The sequence below is a fragment of the Salvelinus sp. IW2-2015 genome, linkage group LG11, assembly GCF_002910315.2.
Source record: "Salvelinus sp. IW2-2015 linkage group LG11, ASM291031v2, whole genome shotgun sequence".
NCBI classification, from domain to species: domain Eukaryota; kingdom Metazoa; phylum Chordata; class Actinopteri; order Salmoniformes; family Salmonidae; genus Salvelinus; species Salvelinus sp. IW2-2015.
The window spans coordinates 15,170,998-15,188,760 of record NC_036851.1 but is presented as its reverse complement, the minus strand read 5'-3'; the positions used below and the strand labels follow the sequence as shown (position 1 = coordinate 15,188,760).

The following is a 17,763-nucleotide window of genomic DNA, read 5'->3' as shown; positions in this document are numbered from 1 at the left end:
TCAGAAACAGTTATTCTAGTGTCAAAATTTACTACAACGTGTTTTTTTATAAAGTCAGTATCGTCTAAAACGATGTTTGGAACATCCGTGTGTCACAACGGGTAAATGAAGGTTTGGTTTTGACTTGACGATGTCCATTTGCCCACCAACATGAGGTGAACAGCTGCGCTGATTGCTCTCTATGCATAGACAGTGAGACAGACCTGCCCAGAAGCTCTGACTTTGTTTACTTATTAAGACAACACGTTGCATATTTTTTTTACTTGAGAAATACTGCACCAAACACCTTAGTTAGATGTAAAATTGTGCAACTAAAACATGGCAAAAACTTCAACATTAATTACAGATTTCTTGAGTTACCTTGATTAATTATAGGGATTTTAAAGAAGGGAAATAGGCTTCCGCATCTAGTGTCTCATGGGGAACAAACATCATTAACCAAATGCAGAATCGGTCAGGAAACACACATCCAAGACTGAAATTTCGTTTTTCTAATGAGCAACAGAAAAGCACATGTGCTAGTCGGTGTGTTCGGTGGCTTTTTAACTTTTGTGCATAAACCCTCTCAGTGTCATAAGTGCAAAAGATTTGGTAATGTGGCAAGTGCATGCATACAGGAAGAGTATTGAGTGCCAGCGGAGGTTATACTGTGTGTTGCAATTGTGGTGACGAACATGCACCCGAATTTCCTGATTGCCCTGTTAGGSTGAAGTAGAAAGATGTGACAAGAGTAAGGGCTGGCCAGCGTGTCTCCTATCTGGAAGCGAAGAAAAGAGTCGAAAGAGTGAGTAATGTTGATGATGCAATGGTAGTAGAGCCTGCACCAGTGAATGTTTCTAGGCATCTGAAGGATGCTAATATAATCCATGTTAAAAAGGTGGACTTTGTGTCATTTATTGCAATGGTCATAAAATGATCAGCGTAAACAGAGAASAAATCCGAGAAAATTGGTATCAGCTGAACGTTTTTTAGGACTAAATGTTTTACAAACTGAGGCCTTGCTAGGAATCCTGTTGAAGAATGTTCCACTCTCACAAGCCCCTGAGCCTGTTGGGATGTGATTCGAGTTGGACTGTGACTGAAGGAGTGGGATGATTTTTTTAATGTGTCTATTTTTCTATTTTGCATGATGTCTCCCCCCCCCTCCCTGACCTTTCCTGCAAATAATTGTTTTCTATAGTTTACTACACCATACAGTAGGTGCCGGCAATAGACCGTATCGGTTGTAGTCTGCCAATAGACCTCAAAGAAGAAGAAGAACCAACTAATGGCTGGAGGAAAAAAGGAAGCGTGATTGTTGGTTTGATGAAGTTGGTTGAAAATGGAGGCGAGTAGTGTGGACAAAATGGAGGAAATGGAGAAAAGGTTGGAGAAGAAAGAGCTGTGCTGGATTGTGAACAATATGGGTGTCAGTTCTGATGGTATGGAGTGGGAGGATGAGGGTTGAGGACCGGAATGGTCGGTAGTGGAAAGACATACGTAGAAAAGAGATCATGATACAGAAAGCAGTGGAGTGTCTAGTAAAGAAAGCATAAAGAGGACCAAGGTAGGAAGCAAGAGTAATAATGTGCCGGAGTGGAGAGTGGTGATGGTGTTTGAGACCACAGGGCCTCATTTACACCCTATCCGACTAACCAATGCCATAGAGAAAGAGAGGTGAAGTCAAACTAGCCCGGTTCATTGGACATGGTAGATTGTTAATATTTTGTGGTAGTCAGGCTCAGCAAGGGAAGATTCTGCAAATAGAAAAGCTTCATGGGAAGAAGATTAAAAGCCATGTCCCTGGTGCTTATGCTAGATTGAGGGGAGTCATCACTGGGGTCCCAATATRAATGTCCACAGTTGATTTTAAAGAAAATATGAAGGGAAGCAGAGTGATTGAGGCCAAAAGGTTGATCAGTAGGAAAGAGGGTCAAAAAAGGGAAAGCTTATCAGTGCTGCTGAGGTTTGATAAGGTTTTGCCTGGGAAAAAGTACAAATTGGATTCCTTAGTTTCAATATCAGAGAATTTGTCCCGTCCCCATTGCAGTGTTTTAAATGCCAAAGAATGTGACATGTTCAGTGTAAAGGAAAGACTTGTGCCAAATGTGGAGGGGAGTATGATTATGGTGAATGTGGGAGCAATGTGAAGGTCAAGTGTTGTAATTGTGTGTGTGTGTGGGGGGGGGGGGGACATAGTGCAGAATTTGGTTGATGTCAGGTGCAGAGAGAATCTAGAGAGGCTCAGCGATATAGAATCAGTCATGATGTATCATATGCAAAGGCTGTAAGACAGATTGGTGGAACTACAGTGCAGGCTGATGGAGCTTCCATGGCTGCTCCTGTACTAAGTGGACCTAATGTGGTAGCTGGTGCTTCTGCTGGTCCTGGCATGGTTTCGAGACCTGTTCAGAAATCTTGTGCTCATGAATGTGCTGTGTCAAAGGACACTTTGATAGTGAAATAAAGTTCATAGCTTTCATTTCATTTTATCAACACGCCTCAGGTTGCGGAGAGCAGAAATTGGAGGTTATTGTGGATAAGGCAAAATAGTTATTCAGGGTAACAGATGCTACTGCCGAAATGGTTGTTGACATGCTGAATAATCCTTAGGGGGGATTGTTTCATCATGATATCAGGTCTAATGGTTGGGGGGCTTGGGAGGTTTTTTGTTTGGGGGGTATACATTAGTAGGGATTTATCTGGTTTTTACATTTTCTTTTCTTAGTAYTACAGAATTAGGCAAGCCATGATTGATTGCACACTCCAGCACAGTATGCGGGGGCATGCACATTAKACGTTTGTTTGCGGACCGCCACCGCCATGGCATCATAGAAGAAGAAGACCCAACCAATGGTTGGCCAGCTATATGCCGAATCTATCCGAGTTCAGCCGATGATTTCCGGCGTCGTCGAACCAGATTTTGACACTGAGCAGTTGTTTACTATCGTTGAAATTTGATCGAGGATTGCAAAGACATCGCAAATGGTAATGTTGGTTAGCTAAATTAATAAAGAGAGGCGTTTTATTTWATGTGAATTTCACGGTTAGTTGCCTAGCATTGAGGTAGATTCGTGCTAGTGCCTGGCTAAGGTAGGTAGTTAGCTAGCCAGTAATTTMGGGTATTAAGCAAAGATGGTGGATAAAGGAATATAGTTCACCCTGGCCGTTTACCATTGAAAAAGGTAAGTTCCGGTCTACTTAACTGGGTGTGTCTCCCCTAGGCACCAATGCAATGAACCAGAAAAAAACAGCGAGTGTGTTGTCTCGCTTCATTTTTSGTCTGTGGTATTATCAAGAGCCATATTACTAGCGAACTTGCCATCTGGAACGCGGCAGAATTCGTTTGTAAACAAATGTCTCATTGCGCAGACTAGTACGACTCGATGTAGAGAGTAAGTAAAATAGTAGATATGACACAATTTAAAATGTTTATGTTGTGTGTGCAYTCAGGGTAGTTGTTAAAAAAAAGAAAAAAAGATTAGCCGATCAGATCGAAACTCCAGCGGTATAGATAGCTTTGCCCTACCCAACGATAGTATATTCTGACCCGGGGTGTTTTGTTAAGAGCCCAGAGGCTTGGTCTAATCCAGGGATGAGCAAATGGCCCACGGACCAATTAAAAATAAATAAGTAAAAGTGTCGTAATTGTAGTGTACATGGAGCCAAATGTGGGTGAATTTAATGGCTTTAAACTTTGCCCCAGTATCTTGCTAAAAGTTGGAATTCAACTATGGCGAGAGCACCAGCCTAGTTATGGACACATTAATACACTGTGATCAATTGGCGGTTAACCTAAGGATCGGACCCTTTTTTTCAATTTTCGCCWAAAATGACATACCCAAATCTAACTGCCTGTAGCAAGGATATGCATATTCTTGATACCATTTGAAAGTTAACACTGAAGTTTGTGGAAATGTGAAATGAATGTAGGAGCATATAACACATTAGATCTGGAAAAGATAAAACAAAGAAAAACATGAGTTTTTTCTCTCTTGTTTTTGTACCATCATCTTTGAAATGCAAGAGAAAGGCCAAAATGTAATATTCCAGTTTAGGTGCATTTTAGATTCTGGCCACTAGGTGACAGCAGTGTATGTGCAAAGTTTTAGACTGATTCAATGAACCATTGCACTTCTGTTCAAAATGTTGTATCAAGACTGCCTAAATGTGCCTAATTGGTTTATTAATACATTTTCAAGTTCATAACTGTGCACTCTCTTCAAACAATAGCATGGTATTATTTCACTGTAATAGCTACTGTAAATTGGACAGTGCAGTTAGATTAACAAGAATTTAAGCTTTCTGCCCACATCAGATATGTCTATGTCCTGGGAAATTGTCTTGTTACTTACAACCTCATGCTAATCACATTAGCCTATGACAACTATGTGAGGGGAGTTCTTTACTAATTAGTGACCTTAATTGATCAATCAAGTACAAGGGAGGAGTGAAAACTCGGAACACTCGGCCCTCTATGGAATAAGTTTGACACGTGGTGTAGGGAATCATTGTACCATCTAAATCGCTGTGAAATATATAACAAATATATKTTTTTAAAGCTGTTTGAAGCTGATGGACCAAAGCTAAAAAGTTACTGTCGGTTTTGGACCACCAGCTTCAAACAGCGGTTTTTGTCCACCAGCAAAAGATACACTTACTGTAAGCAGTTTAGGAAAGTTGCACCCGGCTGTATTTTGAGAAACACCGTAAATGTGGAATGGAATAGTCCAATGGAAATGCGAGCGCAAGGTGAGAGGATGCGTAGTAGCCGAGGCGGTGTGTGAAACAGCCGGGTGCAACTTTGCTAAACTGCCCACAGTAAGTGTATATTTTGTATCTGAAAGAAGATTTCTCGTTTTTTATGAAAAAGTTAAGTTSCAAAGGTTTACAAAGCTGTATTGCAAGTGAGGTGTATTTGCGTTTAGACAGAGCGTTGGGATTAAATAGTACGTCCGAATTGTAGTTCACATGGAGCCAGCTGTGGTCCATACGATCAGCTGGGTATACCCCCCTTGAGTACGAGAYCTATAGCTAAACTAGCTTGTTCTGGAGGTCGAACCGATGGGCTATTGAAAGCATTGTACATTTATTTTCAACCAACCTTTACTTGCCGAAACTTTCTTAATTCTCAATTTGGAAGGCACGGGTGTCTGTTTCCAGTTGCAGGTGGAAAAATAAATGATAGTGCCACTAAGCCCAAACCAGATGGGATGGTGTATCGCTGCAGAATGCTGTGGTAGCCATGCTGGTTAAGTGTGCCTTGAATTCTAAATAAATCACAGACAGTGTCACCAGCAAAAGCACCCCTACACAATCAAACAACCTCCTCCATGCTTCACGGTGGGAACTACACATGCGGAGATCATCCGTTCACCTACTCTGCGTCTCACAAAGACACGGCGGTTGGAACCATAAACCTCCAATTTGGACTCATCAGACCAAAGCACAGAATTCCACCGGTCTAATGTCCATTGCTCATGTTTCTTGCCCCAAGCAAGTCTCTTCTTAATGGTGCCCTTTAGTAGTAGTTTCTTTGCAGCAATTCGACCACAAAGGCCTGATTCACGCAGTCTCCTCTGAACAGTTGATGTTGAGATGTGTCTCTGTGAAACATTTGGGCTGCAATCTGAGGTGCAGTTATTCTGGGTCTTCCTTTCCTGTGGTGGTTCTCATGAGCCATTTTCATCATAGCACTTGATGGTTTTTGCGACTGCACTTGCAGAAACTTAAAGTTCTTGAAATTTTCCGGATTGACTGACCTTCATGTCTTAAAGTAATGGACTGTCGTTTCTCTTTGCTTATTTGACCTGTTCTTGCCATAATATGGACTTGGTCTTTTACCAAATAGGGCTATCTTCTGTATTCCACCCCTACCTTGTCATAACACAACTGATTGGCTCAAARGCATTAAGAAGGAAATTAACTTTTAACAAGGCACACCTGTTAATTGAAATGCATTACATAAAGCTGGTTGAGAGAATGCCAAGAATGTGCAAAGCTGTCAAAGGCAAAGGGTCCTCTTCATGCGAATGACGGGGATTTGGGCCGGGAGGAGCCATAAATCTTTCACCTCRGATTCTTTGAAGAAAGAATCTTTGTCCAGCCCGATGTGAATAATCCCTGTTATGATGTCCTGAAGTACATTATGTACAAAAAAAGTTACAAACAARGCAAAAACACACAGAATAGCACAATTGGTTAGGAGCCTGTAAAACAGCAGCCATCCCCTCCGGCGCAATTATACACTCCCTTTTATGAATGCCCAGGGTCGACATTATGGGCAGCCTTTAGGGGCCTGCCCTATCGTATCTCCTTGCCCATAGAAATAAAATGTATAAGTTGTTTGACCGAGATGCACACCGACAGAAAGACGTATTAATTTCAGTTAAATAATCTCTGCATGTGTACACCATGTATCTGATGCTGTCTGGATGAAAAGAGRGTGATATGTAATACAATTTCTGGCCAGACGGCATCAGATATGGGCTACATATACTGCCCTACCAAGCAAAAAGGCATTAACTGCTCATTTGGTCAAATGTGTTAATGTTATTTTTGCTACATTAAATACATGCTTAACCATGTGGACAAGTATCATGCGTTTTGGAGAAAATGGGGGTCATGTTAGCAGTAACTGCATAAAGTTACAGTGAAACCAAGGTATATAAAAGCAATTTCTTTCTATTCCAAGCTATGAGCAGTTACTGCCGTTTTGCTTGGTAGGGCAGTATAGGGGGGGTGCGCTTCGCTCGTTTGCAAGCTTTTTTCGGGTGATATACAGTGACTTTGGAAAGTATTCAGACCCCTTGACTTTTTCTACATTTTGTTACGTTACAGCCTTATTCTAAAATTGCTTAAATAGTTTTTTCCCCCTCATCATTATACACACAATACTGCTAATTTATAATTAAAAAAGAAAACTGATATCACATTTACAGAAGTATTCAAACCCTTTACTCAGTAAGTACTTRGTTTTTAGAACCTTTGGCTGCGACTACAGCCTCAAGTCTTCTTGGGTATGATGCTACAAGCTTGGCACACCTGTAMTTGGAGAGTTTATCCCATTCTTCTCTGCAGATTCTCTCAAGRTCTGTTCGGTTGGATGGGGAGCGTTGCTGCACAGCTATTTTAAGGTCTCTCCAGAGATGTTTCGATTGGGTTCAAGTKCGGGCTCTGGCTGGGCCACTCAAGGACATTCAGAGACTTGTCCCGAAGCCATTCCTGCGTTGTCTTGGTTGTGTGCTTAGGGTCATGGTCCTGTTGAAAGGTGAACCTTTGCCCCCAGTCTGAGGTCCTGAGCACTCTGGAACAGGTTTTAAATCAAGGATTTCTGTACTTTGCTCTGTTCATCTTTGCCTCGATCCTGACTAGTCTCCCAGTCTCTGCCGCTYAAAAACATCCCCACAGCATGATGCTGCCACCACCACCATGCTTCACCATAGGGATGGTGCRWGGTTTCTTCCAGACATGACACTTGGCATTCAMGCCAAAGAGTTCAATCTTGGTTTCACCAGACCAGAGAATCTTGTTTCTCATGGTCTGAGAGTCTGTAGGTACCTTTGGGCAAACTCCAAACGGGCTGTCATGTGCCTTTTACTGAGGAGTGGCTTCCGTCTGGCCACTCTACCATAAAGGCCCGACTGGTGGAGTGCTGCAGAGAATGTTGTGCTTCTGCAAGGTTCTTCCATCTCCACAGAGGAACTCTAGAGGTCGGTCAAACTTCTTCCATTTAAGAATGATGGCGGCCACTGTGTTCTTGGGGACCTTCAATGCTGCAGAAATGTTTTGGTACCTTTCCCCAGATCTGTGCATCGACACAATCCTGTCTCGGAGCTCTACCGACATTTCCTTCGACCTCATGGCTTGTTTTTTGCTGTGACGTGCACTGTCAAATGTTTTACCTTTTTATAGACAGTTGTGTGCCTTTCCAAATCATGTCCAATCAATTAAATTTACCAAAGGTGGACTCCAATCAAGTTGTAGAAAAATCAAAGATTATAAACGGAAACAGGATGCACCTGAGCTCAAATTCGAGTCTCATAACAAAGGGTCTGACTAGTTATGTAAATAAGGTATCACTTCATTTTTTTAAATAAAATGTGCTAAAATTTCTAAACCTGTTTTCGCTTTGCCATTATGGGGTTGGGTGTGTAGATTGCTGAGGATTTATGATTTATTTAATCCATTTTAGAATGAGGCTATAACGTAACAAACTTTGGAAAAAGTCAAGGGGTCTGAACACTTTCCGAAGGCACTGTATACTAAACAAAAATATAAATGCAACATGCAACAATTTCAAAGATTTTACTGAGTTAGTTCACATAAGGAAATCAGTAAATTGAAATACATTCATTAGGCCCTAATCTATGGATTTCACATGACTGGGATTACAGATAGCTTTTTTTTTTTTAAGGGCGTGGATCATAAAACCAGTAAGTATCTGGTGTGCCCATCATTTGTCTCATGTAACGCAACATCTCCTTCACATAGAGTTTATCTGGCTGTTGATTGTGGCCTGTGGAATGTTGTCCCACTCTTCAATGGCTGTGCTAAGTGGAATACGCTGTCATACATGTCAATCCAGAGCATCCCAAACATGCTCAATGGGTGACATGTCTGGTGAGTATGCAGGCCATGGAAGAACTGGGACATTTTCAGCTTCCAGGAAGTGTGTACAGATCCTTGCGACATTGGGCCGTGCATTATCATGCTGGAACAGGAGGTGATGGCGGCAGATTAATGGTACAACAATGAGCCTGAGGGTCTCATCACGGTATCTCAGTGCATTCATAATACKATSAATAAAATGCAATTGTGTTTGTTGTACGTACCTTATACCTGCCCATACCATAACCCCACCACCACCATGGGGCACTTTGTTCAAACGTTGACATAAGAAAACAGCAGGCCCACACGACACCATACACGTGGTCTGTGGTTGTAAGGCAAGTTGGAATTACTGCCAAATTCTCTAAAATGACAGGCGGCGGCTTATGGTAGAGAAATGAACATTAAATTCCCTGGCAACAGCTCTGGTGGACAATCCTGCAGTCAGCATGCCAATTGCATGCTCCAGGATCATTCGCTTCTTAAAAAAATAAATAGCTGTGGGTTGTTTCAAATCACAAATGTGTAGGCCTATGCCTATTTGGGAAGGCCGCAATTTGGGTAGTGCCCGTGGCAATAGGTCTAGCTGATTGAGTTGCGGCTGTCAGTGAAAAGCGTCTAAAATATACTGGACAAAAATATAAATGCAACATGCAACAATTTCAACGATTTTACAGAGTTACAGTTCATATAAGGAAATCAGTCATTTGAAATAAATAAWTTAGGCCCTAATCTATGGATTCCACATGACTGGACAGGGGCATAGCCATAGGTGGGCATTGGCCCACCCATGGGGGAGCCAGGCCTAGCCAATCAGAATTCAGTTTTTCCCCACAAAGGGGCTTTTTAACACACTGAAACACTCCTCCGTTTCATCAGCAGTCTGGGTGGCTGGTCTCAGATGATCCTGCAGGTTAAGAAGCCGGATGTGGAGGTCCTGGGCTGGCGTGGTTACACGTGGTCTGCGGTTGTGAAGCTGGTTGGACGTACTGACGAATTCTCTAAAACGACGTTTGAGGCAGATTATGGAGAGCAATGAACATTAAATGTTCTGGCAACAGTTCTGGTGGACATTCCTGCAGTCAGCATGCCAATTGCATGCTCCCTCAAAACTTTTGGCATCTGTGGCATTGTGTTTGACAAAACTGCACATTTTAGAGCAACCTTTTATTGTCCCCAGCACACTTGATATGCCACATCTGTCAGGTGGATGGATTATCTTGGCAAATGAGAAACTCTCACTAAGGTTTGTAAACAAATTTGTGCACAGAATTTGAGAGAAGTAAGCTTWTTGTGCGTCAGGAAAATTTCTGGGATATTTTATTTCYGCTAATGAAAAATGGGACCAACACTTTACATGTTGCATTTATATTTTTGTTCAGTATGTGTGTGAAGATGTGTCTTGAGTGTCATTTAAAATATTGCATCAAGAAGATGGAGGGGTGTGTGGCAAAGACATGGTGTGTCTCTTCAGAATGCATGCATATGTAGGAAAGTGACATTGTCAATGTCTGTCTTAAAATCCCCACATACACCACTAATAAATTGAGCTTCTCAGTCATTTTCTCTTCACCTCACACAAGTAAATAAAGTCTGTTTTTTAACATCCATTGAGAATGATAGTTCCTCASTATTTGAAAAATCTTTCCAACACTGCCGGCCTCGATAAATCAACAAGCCTCGGTGTGAAAGAGAAAAATATCATGATCTGATGATCCCACATATCCAGTGGCTGTCCCGAGCTCACTGGCACATCAAACTCTGAGGGCCCTGAATAGGCTAGTTAATACAATGTTGCCATTCAGCTAGCTAGCAACAGGCCCGACCCAGTGATAATTTGATGCGTTGCACTTCACTAGCAATAGCTCAAATCAAGACAGATTGAAAGAGAGGCAGACAGGCGTAGTAGAGAGATTAATGTAATTGAAGGAACACACATTTTCACCCGGATATTTTCTACTGTTTTTATTTTTTTGACTTTAAGTCCATGTATTTCAAGTAGTTGATGTAAGGTATAGGCCCTACTGCTGAATTGGCCATAGGCTATCTCTGAGTTCCTTGCTCTCATTTCTTTAATTATTACCGTCTATTGAATGGYCTAGTTTAGCTATGCCACTGGAGGTTTGATCTGATTGGCGAGATAATTATGATCTTCTGATGTTTATCTCTTKCAGGACAGTGAAGTGTCAGACTTCGAGCCTGCACCGGGGCTTGTGAGCAGTATGGAGGGGGAGAAGGCACCGGTGTACTGCATTTGTCGAAAACCTGACATCAATTGCTTCATGATGTGAGTTTAATCAGATGATCATACAAGTAAACATTAAATGACTTTGAAGCATTAACCTTGGTTTCATAGGGCTCACATCTGTTTTTCTTGTAGTGGTTGTGACAATTGCAATGAGTGGTTTCATGGTAACTGCATCAATCTCACAGAGAAGATGGCCAAAGCTATCAGGCAGTGGTACTGCCTGCGATGCCAAGGTGAGGTTTTAATGGTTTACCATTCACTATCATTCACATTGGGTACTCACATGTGRTTTCTAACCTCACACAATGTCTGTTGCTTTTGATTAGACGACAACCCATCGTTGGAGATAAAATACCGTCCAAAGAAGAGCCGTGAAAAGGAGGCAGAGAGCCAGAGAGAGCCAGAGAGAAATTTTGAAAGACAGAACAGCACTCCAGATTATACATCTGAAAAGCGCCGTGGATCAAATGTTAGTTATTTTACATCTAAACGTTATGTCCCCACTTTCTTTCAATGTATCTTTGGAGCTACTCTGTTGGCAAACATACAGTGCTTTCAGAAAGTATTCATACCCCTTGACTTATTCCACATTWTGTTGTGTTACAGCCCGAATTCAAAATGGATCAAATAAAATGTTTCTCTCACCCATCTACACACAATATCCCATAATGACAAAGTGAAAACACGTTTTTAGACATTTGCGCACATTTATTGAAAATTAAATACAGATATCTAATTTACATACGTTTTCACACTCCTTTGGCAGTGATTATAGCTGTGAGTCTTTCTGGGTAAGTCTCTAATAGCTTTCCACAGCTGGATTGTGCAACATTTCCCCATTATTCTTTTTTTTTTTTTAAATTCAAGCTCTGTCAAGTTGGTTGTTGATCATTGCTAGACCAACATTTTCAGGTATTGCCATAGATTTTCAAGTAGATTTAAGTCTGTAACTGTAACTCAGCTACTCAGGAACATTCACTGTCTTCTTTGTAAGCAACTCCAGTGTAGATTTGGCATTGTGTTTTGGGTAATTGCCCTGCTGAAAGGTGAATTCCTCTCCTAGTGTCTGATGGAAAGGAGACAACCAGGTTTTCCTCTAGGATTTTTATTGTGCTTAGCTCCATTCCATTTATTTTCTATCCTGAAAAACTCCCCAGTCCTTAATGATAACAAGCTTACCCATAACATGATGCAGCCACCACTATTCTTCAAAATATGGAGAGTGGTTCTCAGAAATGTATTGGATTGGATTTGCCCCAAACATAACACTTTGTATTCAGGACAAAAAGCTTTGCCACATTTTTTGCAGTATTACTTTAGTGCCTTGTTGCAAACAGGATGCATGTTTTGGAATATTTTTATTCTGTACAGGCTTCCTTTTCACTCTGTCATTTAGGTTAGTATTGTGGAGTAACTACAATGTTGTTGATCCATCCTCGGGTTTCTCCTATCACAGCCATTAAACTCTGTAACTGTTTTAAAGTCACCATTGGCCTCATGGTGAAATCTCTGAGCAGTTTCCTTCCTTTCCGGCAACAAAGTTATGAAGGACGCCTGTATCTTTGTAGTGACTGGGTGTATTGATACACCGTCCAAAGTTTAGTGAATAACTTCATCATGCTCAAAGGGATAACACTATTATTGTTGAACTCTATTATTGCACACAGAGTGAGTCCATGCAACTTATGTGACTTTTTAAGCAAATATTTATTCCTGAACTTATTTAGGATTGCCTTAATAACTTCTTATGGCTGGGGGCAGTATTGAGTAGCTTGGATGAATAAGGTGCCCAAAGTAAACTGCCTGCTACTCAGTCCCAGAAGCTAAGATATGCATATTATTAGTAAATTTGGATAGAAAACACTCTGAAGTTTCTAAAACTGTTTGAATGATGTCTGTGAGTATAACATAACTCATATGGCAGGCAAAAACCTGAGAAAAAATCCAACCAGGAAGTGGGAAATCTGAGGTTTGTAGGTTTGCCTATCCAATATACAGTGTCTTTGGGGTCATYTTGCACTTCCTACGGCTTCCACTGGATGTCAACAGTCTTTAGAACCTTGTTTGATGCTTCTACTGTGAAGAATGAGGGAAGGAGAGCTCTTTGAGTCAGGTATCTGGCATGAGCTGACCACGCGCGCTCCCGTGAGAGCGACCTGCGTTCCATCGCATTTCTGAAGACAAAGGAATTCTCCGGTTGAAACATTATTGAAGATTTATGTTAAAAACATCCTAAAGATTGATTCTAAACATCGTTTGACATGTTTCTACGGACTGTAATATAACTTTTTTAACTTTTCGTCCGTACTTTCCGCGTCATCAATTTGGATTTTGGAACTAAACGCGCAAACAAAAAGGAGGTATTTGGACATAAATTATGGACGTTTATCGAACAAAACAAACATTTATTGTCGAACTGGGATTCCTGGGAGTGCATTCTGATGAAGATCATCAAAGGTAAGTGAATATTTATAATACTATTTCTGACTTCTGTTGACTCCACAACATGGAGGATATCTGTATGGCTTGTTTGGGCTCTGAGCGCTGTACTCAGATTATAGCATGGTGTGCTTTTTCCGTAAAGTTTTTTWAAAATCTGACACAGCGGTTGCATTAAGGAGAAGTTTATCTAAAGTTCCATGTATAATACTTGTATCTTTTATCAATGTTTATTATGAGTATTTCTGTAAATTGATGTGGCTCTCTGCAAAATCACCGGATGTTTTGGAGGCAAAACATTACTGAACATAACGCGCCAATGTTAACTAAGATTTTTGGATATAAATATGAACTTTATCGAACAAAACATACATGTATTGTGTAACATGAAGTCCTATGAGTGTCATCTGATAAAGATCATCAAAGGTTAGTGATTAATTTGATCTCTTTTTCTGCTTTTTGTGACTCCTCTCTTTGGCTGAAAAATGGCTGTGTTTTTCTGTGACTAGGTGCTGACCTAACATAATCGTTTGGTGTGCTTTRGTCGTAAAGCCTTTTTGAAATCGGACACTGGCTGGATTTACAACAAGTTTATCTTTAAAATGGTGTAAAATAGTTGTATGTTTGAGGAATTTTAATTATGAGATTTATGTTGTTTGAATTTGGAGCCCTGCACTTTCACTGGCTGTTGTCAAGTCGATCCCGTTAACGGGATCTCAGCCATAAGAAGTTGCCTTAACAAAGGGATTGAATACTTATTGACTCAAGACATTTCAGCTTTTCATTTTTTATTATTTTGTTAAAATTTAGAAAAACAAAGTTCCACTTTGACATTATGTGGTATTATGTGTATGCCAGTGACACAAATCTTAATCAATTTTAAAATCAGTCTAACACAACAAAATGTGGAAAAAGTCAAGGGGTATGAATATTTTCTGAAGGCACTTGTATCTTTGTCTCTTTTCTGTTTCTCAGGTTAAGCGCTCCGCTCGTATGTGTGGGGAGTGCGAGCCCTGCTTGAGGACTGAGGACTGTGCCACATGCGACTTTTGCAAGGATATGAAGAAATTTGGTGGTCCCAACAAAATAAGACAGAAGTGTCGATTTAGGCAGTGTGATGTCCGAGCCAGGGTCAGTTTCCTAATGAGACTATGCCATCAATCTTATTTTTCCTCCTAACTTATTTTCACCTGGTCAAAAAACAGTTGTAGTCTTGCAAACAATGTGACATAATGTCTCTTATTCTCTGCAGAAAATGTTGCGTGTAAAGGATGAAGAGTTTAATTTGCGTGAAAGGAGGGACAATTCCTACCACCGGCGAAGACGATATTCAGATGACTACGATAGTGAGGCAGAACTCTACGAAAAGTACAAGGCGGCAGGATACGACGAAAACATGGTATTACAATATAATTTTCAGCCTAGTTTCTCATTTATCTAACAACAACAACAAATTGAAATGCATTCAAAATACACACAGATCATCTTTAGCTTGGGCAGCACTTTRAAGTATTTTGAATGTGGGTTCATCTATTGTTTTTGTTTAACCCAGRCATGGCTCAGTAATGAGGATGACGGCCCTCCCTTCAGCCCTGTCCTGCGAAAGAAAGCTGTTAAGGTCAAGCATGTGAAGAGACGGGCAAATAAATTTGACAAGAAAGTAAGCTAATTTTATTTTTTGATCTAGCAAACACACAAAGATTATTGTTACTTGTATCCATGCAGTTGCCGTCCACATCTACCAAATATTTGAATATTTCAGCTTTTGTTTTTTATGGCATCATGGGAATATTACTGTTATGACAAAATACATCAAAGTGGAATGATTTTACATGACAATATAATATGTGTGCAATGGGATTTGTTTTTGTGAATTTACATCAGAAAGAGTCACGGCGGCACAAACAGAAGCAGAAGCACAAGGACAAACTTAGGCACAACAATAAGGGCGATGCCAGAGATGGAGGGCAGCGGCAGTGCCTCGGGCCCAGCTGTGTGGAGGCAGCACGAGCCAACTCCAAATACTGCTCAGAGGAATGTGGCATAAAGCTGGCTGCCAAGTAAGAACACAAACTACAACACTGACCCAATGCAACAGTAAGAAAATGTGTCAACTGTAAAATACTTTCTGTTTCTGTTTGTGCAGCCGGATCTTTGAGATTCTCCCTCAGCGTATCCAGCAGTGGCAGCAGAGCCCCTGCGTCGCTGAGGAGCAGGGCAAGAAGCAACTGGAGCGGATCCGGAGGGATCAGCAGAACGCCCGCATACGCCTCACCGACATGGAGAAACGCTTCCACGAGCTGGAGGGCATCATTGCCAAGGCCAAGCAGCAGGTGGTACAGCAGGACGAGGAGGTGAGCCCCTTCAGTATAAGAATTTTTGTTGTTGCCCACTGCAGTATTTATCCAGTGAGGTCGAAGCTCCTCAACTAGAGATATGTTTTTCCCYTTTGGGTTAAAATCTTTCTTTTGTTAATCTTTTGGTTCCTGTTTCAGGCGAATGAAGGGGAAAATGAAGAAACAGATCTGCTGATTTTCTGTGTGTCCTGCAGTCACCCTATCAACCCAAAAGTGGCATTGCGACACATGGAGAGATGTTATGCTAAGGTGAGTCTGTGATCATCATAATATATGCGCTAACGTTTTTGACTGGGAAACATGCGACAGGCTTCAGACAGAGACTTCCTGTTTAGTTTCTCTGATCTTGGTTCTGACAGTTTGTGGTATACATCCAGACTGCAGTGCACTTGCCTGATAAGTGTCTGCTTGCAGTTGCTGCAACATCCTATATGGGGAGAAGATGAAACGTACAGAATGAACACTTAATATAGAGTACTAACAATACGAATATATAAGTTGCAAATATGCACTCCTACCAAAAGGACCAAGGAAATGTGTACTCTTTACTGTATAAACTGATAACATTCTGTATTTCGCTCTCTTTTGCGTTGACAGTATGAGAGCCAGACTTCTTTTGGTTCCATGTACCCAACTAAGATTGAAGGGTAAGAGAGTCAAGCACTTTGAATGGGTTTGCTAGAAGTGGACTTTGTTTCCATATTGTTTCACCAAGGTATTCTATGTGCTTTTTGTTTTCTCAGAGCAACAAGACTGTTCTGCGATGTGTACAATCCCCAGAGCAAGACCTACTGCAAGAGGCTTCAGGTCTTGTGCCCAGAGCATTCCAGGGACCCAAAGGTCGGTGATGATTGGCAAGTCAAATCCAAAGAACTTTGTCATAAAGCACACTAATTGTCCTGCTGTTTGACTTATGATTTGTACCTTGGCTTCTCTTGCCCTTCTCATGTTTTGTGGGTAGGTCCCAGGGGATGAGGTGTGCGGCTGTCCTCTGGTCCGTAATGTGTTTGAGGTGACGGGAGAATACTGCAGGGTTTCTAAGCGCAAATGTAATAAGCACTACAACTGGGAGAAGCTCAGAAGAGCCGAGGTGGACCTGGAGCGTGTCCGAGTGGTTAGTAGTGGAATGCACCACATCAATCTCTTATTTTAGGCCACTTCATCCAGGTTGGGGTCAATTCCATTAGAATTCCTGTAGATTAGAATCAGAAAGATCCCAGAATTCCAGTTCATCTTTTGATTTCTAGCTAACTTGAATTGGAATTGACTAAGACCCTGGTTATAACAAACATATAATTGGTAGTGGTAGTTGATACGATCGTGAAAGTGAATTTTAAACAACATTTGATTTCAAAGACAGTTTTCAAAAATGATTTTAGTATATTAATCATTACACCTTGCTTTTCTCCCAAAATGTATTTGTGAACAGTGGTACAAACTAGACGAGCTCTTTGAGCAGGAGCGCAACATGAGGTCTGCTATGACCAACAGGGCAGGTCTACTTGCTCTCATTCTGCACCAAACCATTCAGCACGACCCCCTGACAACGGATCTCCGTTGCAACAAGGACAGATAGACAGCCACATCTGCATCTTCATGTTATTTCTGAGTGGCATTTTTGTACATTTGTCAGATTTATAGTATATCTTAGAATATAATCCTTTCCCTCTTTTTGTAGAGACTTTGGCTATTTTTATTTAGGATTTTAAGACCTTTGTGCTTAAATTGATGAACTGAAATATTTGAATGGTAAATMAATATATTTTTCCTTGTGTCCAGTACTATTGCTGCACTGTCACTGCTGGTATCTCTCTAGTCAAAAAAATAAAGGATATGTGTACAACACAAGAAGTTGATAATTTTCTGTTGCATTTATATTTGTTTTGAGTATTTTGCTTTGTATCTTTGTTTGACGTTTGTCTCACCATGTGTAATATCATTCTATTAACGCACCCACTAAGAAACAGGTACACCAGTGGTTTCAAACCTCTTTAGTTGCACTATACCACAGTCAACTGTTAAGTTGTCATGAYATGGAATATTCCACACATTCACACGACAAGTTAGTTTAGTAGTCGTTAGCTAGATACTTTTTTATTAAGAAATATAAAATATACAGTCATACTTTAC

The 17,763-nt window shown here is 40.9% G+C and overlaps 1 protein-coding gene across 5 annotated transcripts; it reads left to right on the top strand.

Moving 5' to 3' along the window:
* Positions 1 to 731: 731 nt before the first annotated feature.
* Positions 732 to 17,492, top strand: LOC111969869 (CXXC-type zinc finger protein 1). Of its 5 annotated transcripts, none has more exons than XM_070445553.1 (14): positions 732 to 784; positions 10,764 to 10,876; positions 10,970 to 11,070; positions 11,164 to 11,306; positions 14,252 to 14,407; positions 14,529 to 14,675; positions 14,829 to 14,936; positions 15,161 to 15,336; positions 15,423 to 15,630; positions 15,772 to 15,882; positions 16,231 to 16,280; positions 16,377 to 16,473; positions 16,595 to 16,747; positions 17,063 to 17,492. In XM_070445553.1, the coding sequence occupies exons 2-14, from the start codon at positions 10,812 to 10,814 to the stop codon at positions 17,207 to 17,209; spliced, it is 1,662 nt and encodes a 553-aa protein (XP_070301654.1). In that variant the 5' UTR covers positions 732 to 784; positions 10,764 to 10,811; the 3' UTR covers positions 17,210 to 17,492. The 5 variants fall into 5 exon arrangements, with proteins under 5 accessions (XP_070301654.1, XP_023851977.1, XP_023851978.1 ...); XM_023996209.2 differs by lacking the exon at positions 732 to 784 and adding an exon at positions 2,868 to 2,967; XM_023996210.2 differs by lacking the exon at positions 732 to 784 and adding an exon at positions 2,974 to 3,164.
* Positions 17,493 to 17,763: the final 271 nt, after the last annotated feature.